General features: G+C 38.1%; 1 protein-coding gene across 4 annotated transcripts in view; it reads right to left on the bottom strand.

The window, feature by feature from the left end:
• The window catches only part of mv (lysosomal-trafficking regulator mauve), a 1,073,830-nt gene that overhangs the window by 320,957 nt on the left and 738,666 nt on the right, over positions 1-14,207 (bottom strand). For all 4 annotated transcript variants that reach the window (XM_090399251.1, XM_090399254.1, XM_090399252.1 and 1 more), the window contains one exon: positions 8,461-8,613. In XM_090399251.1, coding sequence (XP_090255377.1) covers positions 8,461-8,613 — 153 coding nt within the window. The remainder of the gene's footprint in view (positions 1-8,460; positions 8,614-14,207) is intronic.

The following is a 14,207-nucleotide window of genomic DNA, read 5'->3' as shown; positions in this document are numbered from 1 at the left end:
CAATATAATACCGCCATGGGATACCAATACAGCCACTCTGGTCTGCAAGACCAGAGTGGCTGTATTGGTGGAACCGGATGTAGTCCTTGTGTTCTGTAATTCTGATATTGGCTGTCCTGCCTGTCTGGCCAAAGTAGGATAGCTTACAGCTGCAAGGGACCTGGTATACACCAGGTAGGTCTAGGGGGGGGGGAAGGTTGGTCTTTAATGGAGCGGATAAGGGATGCCAATTTCTTATATGGTCTGTAACAAGAAGTTAAGCAGCGTTTTTTTAGGATTTTGTAATTTTTTCCGAGGTGCCTCTGATATAGGGTATAGTATGTACCCTATATCAGAGGTATTTAGAGTAATCCTTCTTGTGAGGGGGGTTGTGGTTTATTGGTTTCAATATTTTTGGATTGTTTTGGGAGGGTAGCCATTGGCTGAGAAAATGTTGAGAATGTGGTTTAGTTCTGTGGCTAGGGCATTGTCATTCGAGCAGATAAGTTTAGCCCTGTTGTGTAGTGTCTTAATGACTCCATATTGTTGTGAGGAGGGGTGGTGGGATTGTTGGTGAATGTATCTGCCTGTATGGGTGGGTTTTCTATAGACTGAGAAAACCAAGGTTCCATCAGGCTGGCGGGTGATTAGTGTGTCTAAGAAAGGAAGGCAGTTGTTTTTTTCTTCTTCTAAGGTGAATTTGATTCTGGTGTGTTGGTTGTTTAAGTGTGCTAGGAAGGAGAGGAGTGCATCGGAGCCATGTGGCCAAATAGCGAACACATCATCTACATATTGAAGCCAAAATGGTTGGTTTTTGTGGAGCAGAGTTTAAGGCTTTCTCTTCAAAAGTCTCCATATAAAAGTTGGCTAAGGGTGGGGAGAGTGGACAACCCATGGCTGTCCCCTCTATTTGTTTGTAGAATTTTCCTTGCCAAACAAAATAGCCTTAGTTCATTGTTGTGAACTGAAATAGGGCTGTGATATTGGGAGGAAATTCAGCTTGGATTAGCTTTAAGGAGTGGGACATTTGTGAATAAGGAGGAGACATCAAAGCTGACCATTATGTCAGTGTGTTTGAGTGTAAGGTTACCTATGCCGGCTTTGAAGTGGGCTGAATTTTTTATGTATGAAGGTGTGTTGCCAGTATAGTGTGTGTGAGAGCTTTGGCCAAATGTTTAGCTAGTTTGTATGTGGGGGAAATCAATGCCATCCACTATGGGACATAATGGCACGTTTTCCTTATGTATTTTTGGGAGTCCATAAATACGGGGGGGGGGTGAGTATGGAGTTAAATGGTTTTAATTTGTTAGTGACTTCCACAGGCCAAGAAGTGACCTTCTTAAGGAGCCTGTGGAGTTTTCTAATTTGTGAGTTGGTGGGATTGTACTCCATAGGGAGGTAAGTAGCCCGATCTAACAATAGAGCATTCAGCTTACCTGTATAATCCTTTTGGTAAAGCAATACTGTGAATAACTTTACTGTGGCGTTCCCTAGAAAGGGAACGCCACAGTATTGCTTAACCAAAAGGATTATACAGGTAAGCTGAAAGCTCTATTGTTAGATCGGGCTACTTACCTCTCTATCGAGTACAATCCCACCAACTCACAAATTAGAAAACTCCACAGGCTCCTTAAGAAGGTCACTTCTTGGCCTGTGGAAGTCACTAACAAATTAAAACCATTTAACTCCATACTCACCCCCCCCCCCGTATTTATGGACTCCCAAAAATACATAAGGAAAACGTGCCATTATGTCCCATAGTGGATGGCATTGATTTCCCCCACATACAAACTAGCTAAACATTTGGCCAAAGCTCTCACACACACTATACTGGCAACACACCTTCATACATAAAAAAACTCAACCCACTTCAAAGCCAGCATAGGAAACCTTACACTCAAACACACTGACATAATGGTCAGCTTTGATGTCTCCTCCTTATTCACAAATGTCCCACTCAAAGAATCCTTAGAGCTAATCCAAGCTAAATTTCCTCCCAATATCACAGCCCTATTTCAGTTCACAACAATGAACTAAGGCTATTTTGTTTGGCAAGGAAAATTCTACAAACAAATAGAGGGGACAGCCATGGGTTCTCCACTCTCCCCACCCTTGGCCAACTTTTATATGGAGACTTTTGAAGAGAAAGCCTTAAACTCTGCCCCACAAAAACCAACTATTTGGCTTCGATATGTAGATGATGTGTTCGCTATTTGGCCACATGGCTCTGATGCACTCCTCTCCCTCCTAACACACTTAAACAACCAACACACCAGAATCAAATTCACCTTAGAAGAAGAAAAAAACAACTGCCTTCCTTTATTAGACACACTAGTCACCCGTCAGCCTGATGCAACCTTGGTTTTCTCAGTCTATAGAAAACCCACCCATACAGGCAGATACATTCACCAAATACAATCTTACCACCCTTCCTCACAACAATATGGTGTCATTAAGACACTACACAACAGGGCTAAACTTATCTGTTCAAATGACAATGCCCTAACCACAGAACTAAACCACATTCTCAACACTTTCTCAGCCAATGGCTACTCTCCCAAAACAATCCAAAAATATTGAAACCAATAAACCACAACCCCCCCCCCCTCACAACAAGGATTACTCTAAATCCATCATACCCATTATCAGAGGCACCTCGGAAAAAATTACAAAAATCCTAAAAAAACACGGCTTAACTTCTTGTTACAGACCAAATAAGAAATTGGTATCCCTTATCCGCTCCACTAAAGACCAACCTCCCCCCATAGACCTACCTGGTATATACCAGATCCCTTGCAGCTGTAAGCTGTCCTACTTTGGCCAAACAGGCAGTACAGCGAATATCTGAATTTCGGAACACAAGGACTACATCCGGTTTCACCAGTACGGCCACTCTGGGCTTGCAGATCATGCTCTGGATACACACCACAGAATACGGTGGAAGAAAGCCACGATCATTCACCATAGTAAATACAAGTACGAAAGGCTTTTCATGGAATCAGCCTCAGCACTAAGAAACAATCCAAACCTCAACAAATTTAGCTGCATGAGACTGCCTCAAATTTGGGAAACCTACATCAGAAGACCTCAGCCCAATCACCCAAGAATACCAATTGCCCGATAGCGGTGCACCAGTAGGACTTTAGGAGAAAGAATAGCTTCCTGTTCGTCTTCATTTACTGTGCCTGTGTCTTGCTCACAAGTTCCTGTTGAAAATGGCAACGCGACGTTGCCGAAATACTGGATTTGTATTAAAAAGTTATTTTAATGTATATCCTAGTCTATGCTGTTATTTCCCTAAACTATTTAGTAATAATGCATAGCCAACGTTTAATCCTTTCCACTAGAATTACTATACATACTATATACTATACTAAACTCTACTATACAATGTATACTCTACTCTACTAATTATCTTAATTGATGTGCGTGTGTGTGTGTGTGTGGGGGATTACTGTTGCTTTATAGACTTTAAGCAAGTATTTAACTCAATAAGCAGAAATAAATTGTTTGAAATTTAAAAAATTAAAGTAAAACAGCAAAAAGTACTCCATGTCATCATCCAATACTATAGAAATACTATTCAACTGCTCCAATAAAATTTGGAGCTGTTGAATCTTCTGAAATTCTGGTTGAGAGAGAGAGGTGCCATGCAGGGATGTCAACTATCACCATGTTTGTTTAACATTTGTTTTAAAGAACTGGTTTAACAGAAACTGTTTTCTGGTACATAAAAAATACTAATAACATGAATGGAAAAATTAACATCACATAAAATGTACATATGATATAATATTATTTACAGATAATAATGAAAACTTGAAGTACACAGCTGAAACCTACATAAAAACAACAAGGAGTATGTAATGTAATTCTTGCAATATGACTTTAAACATCTGTTTTGCAAAATTTTTTCCTCTCCTATTCTGTTTTAAGTGATCATACTACCGTAGATTAACTCTACTTACATAATATACAATGCTAATGATGTCATATTTTTTCCAATGTTTTTATTTTAAAAATAATAATTTTCCTCTCACATTCTGCTTTTAGTGATCATAACATCTTTGATTAGCTCTGCATACATAATCTTGAATGCGAAATTATGTTATGTCCTTTCTACTGTCATTATTTTAAAAATAATTGTTCCACTAATGTCATCTGTCCACTCTCCCTGATTTTTCTCATATCTCTCATATCTGTGGTTTCTAGTTTTTAATTACCGTTTTACACCAATTCTCATATTCATAAGTTAAAACTGGAACATTTGTACACAGTCTTTTATGCATCTAGTTTAGTGTTTGGCTAATTTCTTTCTTACTATATAAAAATTTATTAATTTGACACTTTACCACACCAGCTTTGAATATACTTCCATATTATCTCCATTAAATATTATGCCTAAACAGCTAGTTGTTTAGGCAAAATATTCTCAGATAAGCAATAGACTCAAGTCCTATTTACAACATTCACCTATTTATATACAGCTATCAACAGAAAGAGTTCTGTTAAATTGGAAGTCTTTTTTCTGAAAGTTTTTTAAATTTGCTTTGAATTAATATCATTCCATTGTATAAGACCCTGATCAGACCACACTTAGACTACTGTTCTCAGATTTGGTCCCCAGGATTTGAAGGGGATAAATTAACTGTGGAAAGGGTACAGAGGTGGATAACAAAGATGGTTTCAGGACTGCACAATATGAGTTATGAGGATCGACTGAGGGAATGTGGACTGCAGAGTTTGGTGGATAGAGGGAGAGGTGATATGATCGAGACTTTTAAACTGTTGAGAGGCAGTTACAGGGTAAACATGTGAGAGTTATTTCGCTTCGTGGAACGGCAGGAAGGAGCAATGACAAGGGGTCATCCCTGGAAGTTACGAAAGGAGGCTGTGCGCAAGAGGGTGTGAGTGGTTTCTTTGCGTGGAGGGTGGTTGAACCTTGGAATGCATTGCCCGAGAGAGTAGTTGGAGCAGGAACGGTCAATGGGTTCAAGGAGTGGTATGATAAATTTTGTGTTTCCTAAAAACAACCTCCCACGATGAGTCTTTTGACTCCATGGAGGCCTGGATAATAATAATAATAATAATTAATGATAAAAAGGATTCTTACCATAAACTGGACTTTAGACTTCACTGTTAAAAAGAAACAACACTGAAGATGAGTTCTGATTCATGATCAAAAACGACTAACTTCAGGAAATCCTAATCTAAGAAGAATCCCAATAAATAAGCAAAATAGCCTTAACACAGATAAATCAGACATTATTATTATCATCATCTGACCTCCATAGAGTCAGAGACTCATCATGGAAGGTACACACTATTGCAGACAATACTCATCCAACCGTGCCTTAAACTGATTCAATGTGTCTACATTCACAACACACTCACGCAATGCATTCCACTCACCAAACACTCTCCCTGCAAAGAACCTTCTTCTCACTCCTCTGCTCACACCCTCTTTATACAATTTCCAGCAATGGCCTCTTGTTCTACATCCCCTCTCCCATTCTATAAAAAATCTCTTCCATGTCAACCTGATAACAACCCCTGACTAGCTAATATGTCTCAATCATATTCCCCCTCCTCCTATTCATGAGGCTTTGCAACTTCAATCTCTCAATTTGTCCTCTCGTACTCCACATTCCAAAGACAACTGACCACCTTTGCGAATCTTCTCTGGACCCTTTCTAACATATCCTTGTCACCCTGAAAATCCAGCAACCAAATCAGTGCACAATAATCCACATGAGGCCTGGTCAAGGCCTTATACAGTGGCATCATAACCATTCTATTTCTGCATGGTCAGGGTCCTCTACATCAGTGCTTCCCAAACTTATGGATACCAAGGCACCCTTTGGAAAAATTAAAATATTTCATGGCCCCCATCGAAAAAAAAAATAATAATACAGACATATATTATTATAATATTTATTGTATTTATATTCAATACAATTTATATTCAAGATTTTGCGTTTTCAATATTTTTTGTGTTTCTTATCAATACCTTTGAAATGAAACTTATATAAGCATATATTTACTAATATTCATTAATCGCCGAAATAAGCAAGAAGCAAAATTTGTGAACCAACACCAATGTGTAATTTTTTCCATTAAAATATAAAAAAGAAGAAAAAAGAAATAATAAATAATAAATAAATAAGTTTCTTTTAAGATTAAAAAAAATCTACTTAGTCTTAAAACATTTTAAATTTGTTTTCATTATTTCACGGCCCCAAAGCCGTAGCCCACAGCTTGGGAAGCATTGCTCTATATCACTGCCATTATCTGATGTGACATCTTCACGACTTGTGCAAGGTGGCCTCTGAATTTCAGGTCCTTGTCAACTATCGCTCCAAGATTTCTCATCTCCTCTACTTCCTTTAAAGTTTCCCCACCAAGTGTGTACTTTGCATCCCACTGTTGCTTATCAAATCTCAAAACCTTACACTTTGCAAAACTGTATTGACAGTTCCACTTACTTACCCATTCATGCAATCTGTTCCAATCCTTCTGTAAGGCTATAACATCTGCTTGAATCTGCATTGCTCTCCACAATTTTGCATCATCTGCAAACAGCTGCATATCACTAGTTAAACCCATCCCAATTTCATTACCATACAAATGAACAACAATGGTCCCAAAACTGACCCCTGTGGTACACCGCTAGTGACCTTCCTCTTTTGGGATACTGCATCCCCATATATAACTTTGTGATGCCTATCTGACAGCCAGTCACTGATCCAACTCAGAAGTCTGTTATCCAATCCCATCTGTTTATTTATTTAACAGTTTGTTGTGTCGCAGTTTATCAAAAGCTTTTGCAAAATCTAAATACACCACTGTATATGCATCTCCCCTGACCAAGGTATTTGTCACCTTGTTATAGAACATTAGTAAGTTAGTAAAACACAATCTCCCTTTAACAAACTCAAGCTAATAACCACAGAGAATACTGTTGTTATCAACCCATTTCTGTATTCTACTTCTCACTAATCTTTATAGCACCTTCACCACAACTCCAGATATACAGATTGGCCTATAATTTGAACATACAGGTTTATCATCCACTTTATGCAGTGGAACAATTTTACTTTCCTTCCACTCCCTTGGAACCTGTACTTGTAAGATGCTTATTAAACAGGTTTGCCAATGCTATTGCCAATTCCCTGGAACATTCCTTTAAGATGCAGGTTGATATGTCATCAAATCCTATCATCTTATTGACATCAAGGTTGTTTATTTCCTCAAATACTCCTGCTCACTCACAATTAAGCCATTCTCTCCAATGTCCTCTACACTTAAGTTCCTCATGATTCCACCTTGATCAGGATGAAACACTCTTATAAATTGATCACTGAATACCTCAACAATATCTTCTGCAACAGTTACCATTCTAGCACTTTCATTCCCTAACTTCATCTTACCATGATCATTCTTCCTTCTACTTGCTACATGTTTAAAAAACTTTCCAGGGTTTTTCTTTGTCTGATTTGCCAATTTTTGCTCATACTGCACTTTTACATATGGCTAGCCATATGCAGACTTCTCATTTCTCACCAACCAGAGGAAATTGTGAAACCCCACTCACAATTACATTCTCTGACAATACGATCAGATCTAAAACTCTCGATCCTTGAGTGCCCTCCTTTATGTGCTGCCTGAAATAGTTATCTCTCAAGAATTCAAAAAATTCATTTTCCTTATTCCCAAATGCTATTGCTTCATTCCAATCTATACTGCCATAATTAAAATTGCCCATAATAATTACCCTTCCTTTGTTCACTAATCCAAGTTGTTTATACATGTCTTTATCACCACTCTCCACATTTCCAGGCTAATAGCAACATCTAACTAAATATGTCTTTCTATCAACTCCATGTTACCACACTGCCTCAAAACCATTGCCATTATTTCTATCTTTCATGTCTACCTTATGTGGACATAATTTCAATTCCCGTTAGAATATCCTCTTCGTTTAACAATGTTTCACTTATTCCAATGATTTTGGGGTGAATAAACTCAATCAGTGAAATCATTTCATCTCTCTTATTTTTGATACCTCTGGCATTTGTAAACAAACAGTAATTCATTTTTAAGTCTATAACTGGTCCTATCCAAGCCACTTATTAGTTGTGATTTCTCCACTACCCCTGTCCAATCACCTTTATCACCACTGACCACATATATCTGCTCTATCTCAACTTCCCCACCCATATCACAATATACTCCATCTTCATACACACATTCACTGCCACTTTTAACATCCATTCTCCTTATGCCATTTCTCCTTGTGTTAGTAAAGAAGAAACAGAAACTATGGCCTTCATATTAGTTAATATTTTTAATAAAACATTTAGACAAGCAACCGTGATAATAAATAAAATGCTAAAAAAAACATACTAAAATTAGCAGTGAATTGTGAATTTCAACAATATATATGTATATATCTTCAAATTAAGCACAGAATTTTCCTACATTAGTAGATTTAAAAGCCAACAAATAGTTGAGCCCATTAGTCAGGAATATTTCCATAGCATTATCTTGTAGCTGGTATCTTTGGTAAAGCACTTCCTTTATACTATCAAAGGGCCAAATCTGAGAAACAACACCTTGTTTTCTTTGTCTTTTCTGAAAAAAAAAAAAAAAAAAAAGAAAAACATTCGTAAACCGCATTAAAAGGACAATGTAACATGGCTCACCATTCCATTATTTCAAATATTAATTTAGCACAGAAAGAAAAATCTGCAGATTTCCTTACTGAAATACTTATCATCAGTAAGATAATGCACTTTTGTGGTTTTCTTAAAAGTAATTGAACTATTCAAAAGATTCAACTATTACTATATAGTTCACAGAATCATACCTTACCAGGACAGATTAAAATTAACTTTTGTTATGTGTAAATCTTTCCCTATATTGATCAAAAACATTATTGCACACACCTATTTCATATTACTCATTCATCTATCATTCTCCATGACGAAAAAAACCAACAACTAATTACTCTTCTCCTTACTATGTATTTAAACAGGAGAAGCACAGGGAAACACTAAGTGGTGCTGAGTTTCACCTGTACCTCAGGGAAAATAATTTAGCACTTTTTTTTTGTAATTCGTTTTTTAAAAAATAAAAACATGAATAATTTTATTTGTTACCTAGAGCACTTGTCCCATTTGTTCATGTGTAGTGGTCATGCCTTTACAAAGATTGTAAAGAGTGTAATCTTTACAAAGATTGCACTCTCTCCTTCTCAATATGAAATATATATATATCTACCCTATAATATAAAATGATAAGCTTTTTTTTGTAACGTTTTTTTGTCAAGTTATTTGAAACTCAGGGGCTACCCTGAGTGTCGAGTCTTCAAAATTCGAGTCCTCAGAAATCAAGGAGAACTGGCCTTCCAGAGCCCGCAACTCGGGGGATTGGGCACCATAGGCGGGGGGGGGGGACCCATTCGAGTTTTCAAAATTCGAGTCATCAGAATTCAAAGAGAACCAGCCTACCAGTCCGCAACTCGGGGGGGCTTTCGAGTTTTCCAAATTTGAGTCATCAGAATTCAAGGAGAACTGGCCTATCAGTCCGGAACTCATATATATATATATATATATATTTCAAAAGACAGCTGTATGCAAGAGATGGGTTACATCTGAACTTGGAGGGTCATAAGCGTTTGAGGAAATTACTGTTTTCTGAGCAAGTAGAAGTAGTTGGGCAGGGAAACTAAATTTGAATAGGTTGAGTGTGAGACAGAGAAACTTATGCAGTGAATGTGTGTTTGTTGATCCTTTTTCATGGAATAATTTTAAAAATAAAGTGGATAAAAATCGGCATGGGACTATTGTGAATACTGAAATTAGTAGAAAGAATATCGGTTCTAAAGCTTGTATAAGAAGTAAAGGGAATCTGCAGTTTTTGTATACTAATTCATGAAGCATACGAAATAAGAGGGAGGAATTTTTGGCATTAGCAGGGAAATCACAACCAGCATATGACTTGGATAGGACTGGCTATAGACCTAAAAATGAACTGTTGTGTTTGTTTACAAATGTCAGAAGTATCAGAAATAAAGGGGATGAAATGGTTTCAGTGATTGAGTTTATTCACCCCCAAATCATTGGAATAAGTGAAACATGGTTGAATGAAGATGATATTGTAATGGGAATAGAAATGGAAGGGTACAGTGTTTTTTGTGAGGATAGGAAGGGCAGGAGGAGAGGTGGGAGTGCTGTTGATGATAGCAGGGGAATTAAGTCCACATAAGGTAGACATGAAAGAGGGAAATAGTGGCAATGGTTATGAGACAGTGTGGTGTAATGTGGAGGTTGAGAGGAAGACATGTTTAGTTGGATGTTACTATAGGCCTGGGCATGTGGAAGGTGGTGATGAAGAAATGTATAAACAACTTGGATTAGTGAGCAAAGGAAGGGTAATTATTATGGGTGATTATAACTATGGTGGTATAGATTGGAATGAGGAGATAGCATTTGGGAGTAAGGAAAGTGAATTTCTTGAGTTCTTGAGAGATAACTATCTCAGGCAGCATGTAAAGAAAGGCACGTGAGGATCAAGAGTTCTAGATCTCATCATTTCATCAGAGGATGTAAATGTTAGAGGGGGTTTCACATTTTCCTCCAGTTGGTGAAAGTGATCATGAAGTAATTACCTGTGTTGTGGCTAGTCATATGCAGGCTTTTGCGAGGAAAGGATATATGTGGAATTATAAGGCTGGTGATTATGAGACAAGCTTAGGACACAACTTTGAGCTATAACATGGAATGAGGAGTTGAGCGGTAAGGAAATAAATGTATCCCACAGGCCAAAAGGCTGAATAAGGTTGGTGTAAAATGGATGAATGTGGAGCTTAAGCATGAAATTGGAAAAAGAAAGTCCTTTGGAGGAAGTACAAGTTGAATAATGGTAATCAGTCACATGAAGAATATAAAGAACAAGCCAGGAGAGTGACTCAGTTAGTAAGGAAAATAAAAGTAGAGTATGAGCAGAAATTGGCAAATAAGGCTAAGAAAAACCCTAGAGAGTTTTTTTAGATATGTGGCAAGTAGAAGGAAGAATGATCATGGAAAGATGAAATTAAGGGATGAAAGTGGTAGAATGGTAACTGCTGCAGAAGACATTGTTGAGGTATTCAGTGATCAATTTATAAGTGTATTTCATCCTGATCAGGGTGGAATCATGAGGAAGACATACGAGAGGATAGCTTAATTGTGAGTGAGCAGGAGGTATTTGAGGAAATAAATAACCTTGATGTTAATAAGGCGACAGGATTTGATGAAATATCACCACGCATCTTAAAAGAATGTTCCAGGGAACTGGCAGTAGCATTGGCATGCCTGTTTAACATGAGTTTTGCAACAGCACAGGTTCCAAGGGAGTGGAAGGAGGGTAAATTTGTTCCACTGCATAAAGGTTGTGATAAGGCTGTAGCTTCAAATTATAGACCGGCCTGTATGTCTGGAGTTGTGGTGAAGGTCCTCGAGAGATTGGTGAGAAGTAGGATACAGAAATGGGTTGATAACAGCAGTATTCTCTGTGGTTATCAGCATCGGTTTGTTAAGGGGAGATCATGTTTCACTAACTTACTTATGTACTATAACAAGGTGACAAATACCTTGGACAGAGGAGATGCATATACAGTGGTGTACTTGGATTTTGCAAAGGCTTTTGATAGACTGCCACATGACAAGCTCTTAATTAAATTGAAAGAGATGGGATTGAATAACAGACTTCTGTGTTGGATCAGTGACTGGCTGTCAGATAGGTATCAGAAAGTTGTATATGGGGGTGCAGTATCGTGAAAGAGAAAGGTCACCAGTGGTGTGCCACAGGGGTAAGTTTTGGGACCATTGTTGTTCAATTTGTATGTTAATGATATTGGGTTGGGTTTAACTAGTTTTATCCAGCTGTTTGCAGATGATGCAAAACTGGGGACACAGTTTTGCATCATCTGCAAACATTGAACACATAAACACAGTCAGGCTGATGTTTATGCTTTACAAGAGGACTTGAATAGATTGATGAATGGGCAGGTAAGTGGAACTGTCAGTTCAATGTTGCCAAGTGTAAGGTTTGAGATTTGGTAAACAACGATGGGATGCCAAGTATACACTTGGTGGGGAAACCTTAACAGAAGTAGAGGAGATGAGAGATCTAGGTGTAATGGTGGACAAGGACCTAAAATTCAGGGGCCACACTGCACAAGATGTGAAGACATTGCATCGAATAACGGCAATGATGTGGAGAACCCTGACGTGCAGAAATAGAGAGGTTATGATTCCATTGTATAAGGACTTGATCAGGCCTCATATGGATTATTGTGCACAGATTTGGTTGCCAGGTTTTCATGGTAACGAGGATATGTTGGAAAGGGTACAGAGAAGATTCACAAAGGTAGTCAGTGGTCTTTGGAATTTGGAGTACAAGAACAGATTGAGGGAATGTAAGTTGCAGAGCCTCGTGAATAGGAGGAAGAGGGGGGGGGATATGATTGAGATATATAAACTGGTGAGGGGTTGTTATCAGGTAGAATATAGAAGAGATTTTTCATAGAATTGGAGAGGGAAGTAGAACAAGAGGCCATTGCTGGAAACTGTACATGGAGGGTGTGAGCAGAAGAGTGAGAAGCAGGTTTTTTGCATGGAGGGTGGTTGGTGAGTGGAATGCATTGCCTGAGTGTATTATGGATATGGACACGTTGAATCAGTTTAAGACGAGGTTGGATGAGGATTGTATGCAATAGTCAGTACCTCTCACGATGAGTCTCTGACTCCATGGTGGTCGGGTATTGATGATAATGATGATAATAATAATAATAATAATAATAAAGGTTCCCACCCACAAAAGGTTATTAGTAAGCCTAAAGCACATTTGTACCATGGGTGATCTTTTTTCTTGTAAATTTTTTTATTCAGTTTTACATAGCCTGGAAATGCTGCTCCCGAGACCAAATGTGGAACTTTTTCGCATCATTTCAAGCTTCCAATAAGCAGGATGGTGGTCTCACAATGGGTGATAAAATTCACCTCCCACCTAAAGACAATCATAAACATTCATGCCCGCAGCCAAATTCTAACCAGTGACCTGTTGGTTGTTGAGTGGGTATGCTAGTCACTCAAGCTTACAAGGCTGGTATAATGATATTTATCATATCACTGTTCCATTTTGTACATTCTTCTGCTTTTGCAGCTTTCATCAATTCTTTCATAAATTTGTGCTCTTCATAAGGTCAATTTATTAAAACATACCTCCTGAGTCAAAAGGCTCACCACAGGAGGTGCACTCTAAGTGCCAGAGACTACATCTTCATAGTCCATGCACTCGTGACATTATCTACCAATGCATTCTGAAAAAAAAATCTCATTCTTACATCCCTATGCACTACAGAGTTATATAATTTAGAGCGATGAAATGTTATTCTTTTAATCCACTGAAAAGTCCCTCCAACATCTACCAGAAGTCACTTCTCAATAGCTTATCTGTCTCAATCGTATCACACCATGTCTTATTTACTAAGTTCTGTTCTCATCTATCCTCATAATTTGCATTCTATAGCACTGATATTATTAACTGCCTCTTCACCCTTTCTAATATTGCCATATCAACATAAAAAATAGATGACCAGGCCTGTGCATAGCAGACCACCTTTTTTTTAAACAATTGACCTTGAGACTGTGAAACGGCTTTGCAAAATCCAGAAATACTATAGTATATAAAATTCCCTTATCAAGCCTTATTATCACACTATTATAACATGTAATGATATTACTAATACATGACTCACTCACTAACACTTAAAATAATATTCCTACTCATCATTGGAGCACCTGGGGGGGAACACTAGAAAATTTTTCCAAAAATCTTTTCCTCATTAAAATTAATTTTCTTATTTATGTTGTGTCATGTCTTCTATTTCTATACTACTTATGAATTAGCGGTTACATATGGTGGGAGTAAACTATAGCTCTTGGAAATCACGGCCGCTGTCAATGCAAGCTGAACAAGGTAGTGCTCGGGCAGACCAAGTGCTACTTTGTTTTCCTGAGCCGGGCAAGAGGAGATCATGGGTTTCATGTATTGGCGATCACTGCAGATGCTCAGTCATAGGCTGTATGCAATGTGTAGTGTCTATTCTCAAATCGTCTACTCAACCCCCCCCCCCCCCCCCCCAAGATTAAATCATGAGTGCAGTGCTACTCACCCATTCC

This window comes from Typopeltis vanoorti, chromosome 10 (genome assembly GCF_054136105.1).
Source record: "Typopeltis vanoorti isolate ZY-2024b chromosome 10, IOZ_Tvanoo_1.0, whole genome shotgun sequence".
Lineage (NCBI taxonomy): Eukaryota > Metazoa > Arthropoda > Arachnida > Uropygi > Thelyphonidae > Typopeltis > Typopeltis vanoorti.
Note: the sequence above shows the minus strand (reverse complement) of the source record. Positions and strands in the feature narration are given on the sequence as shown.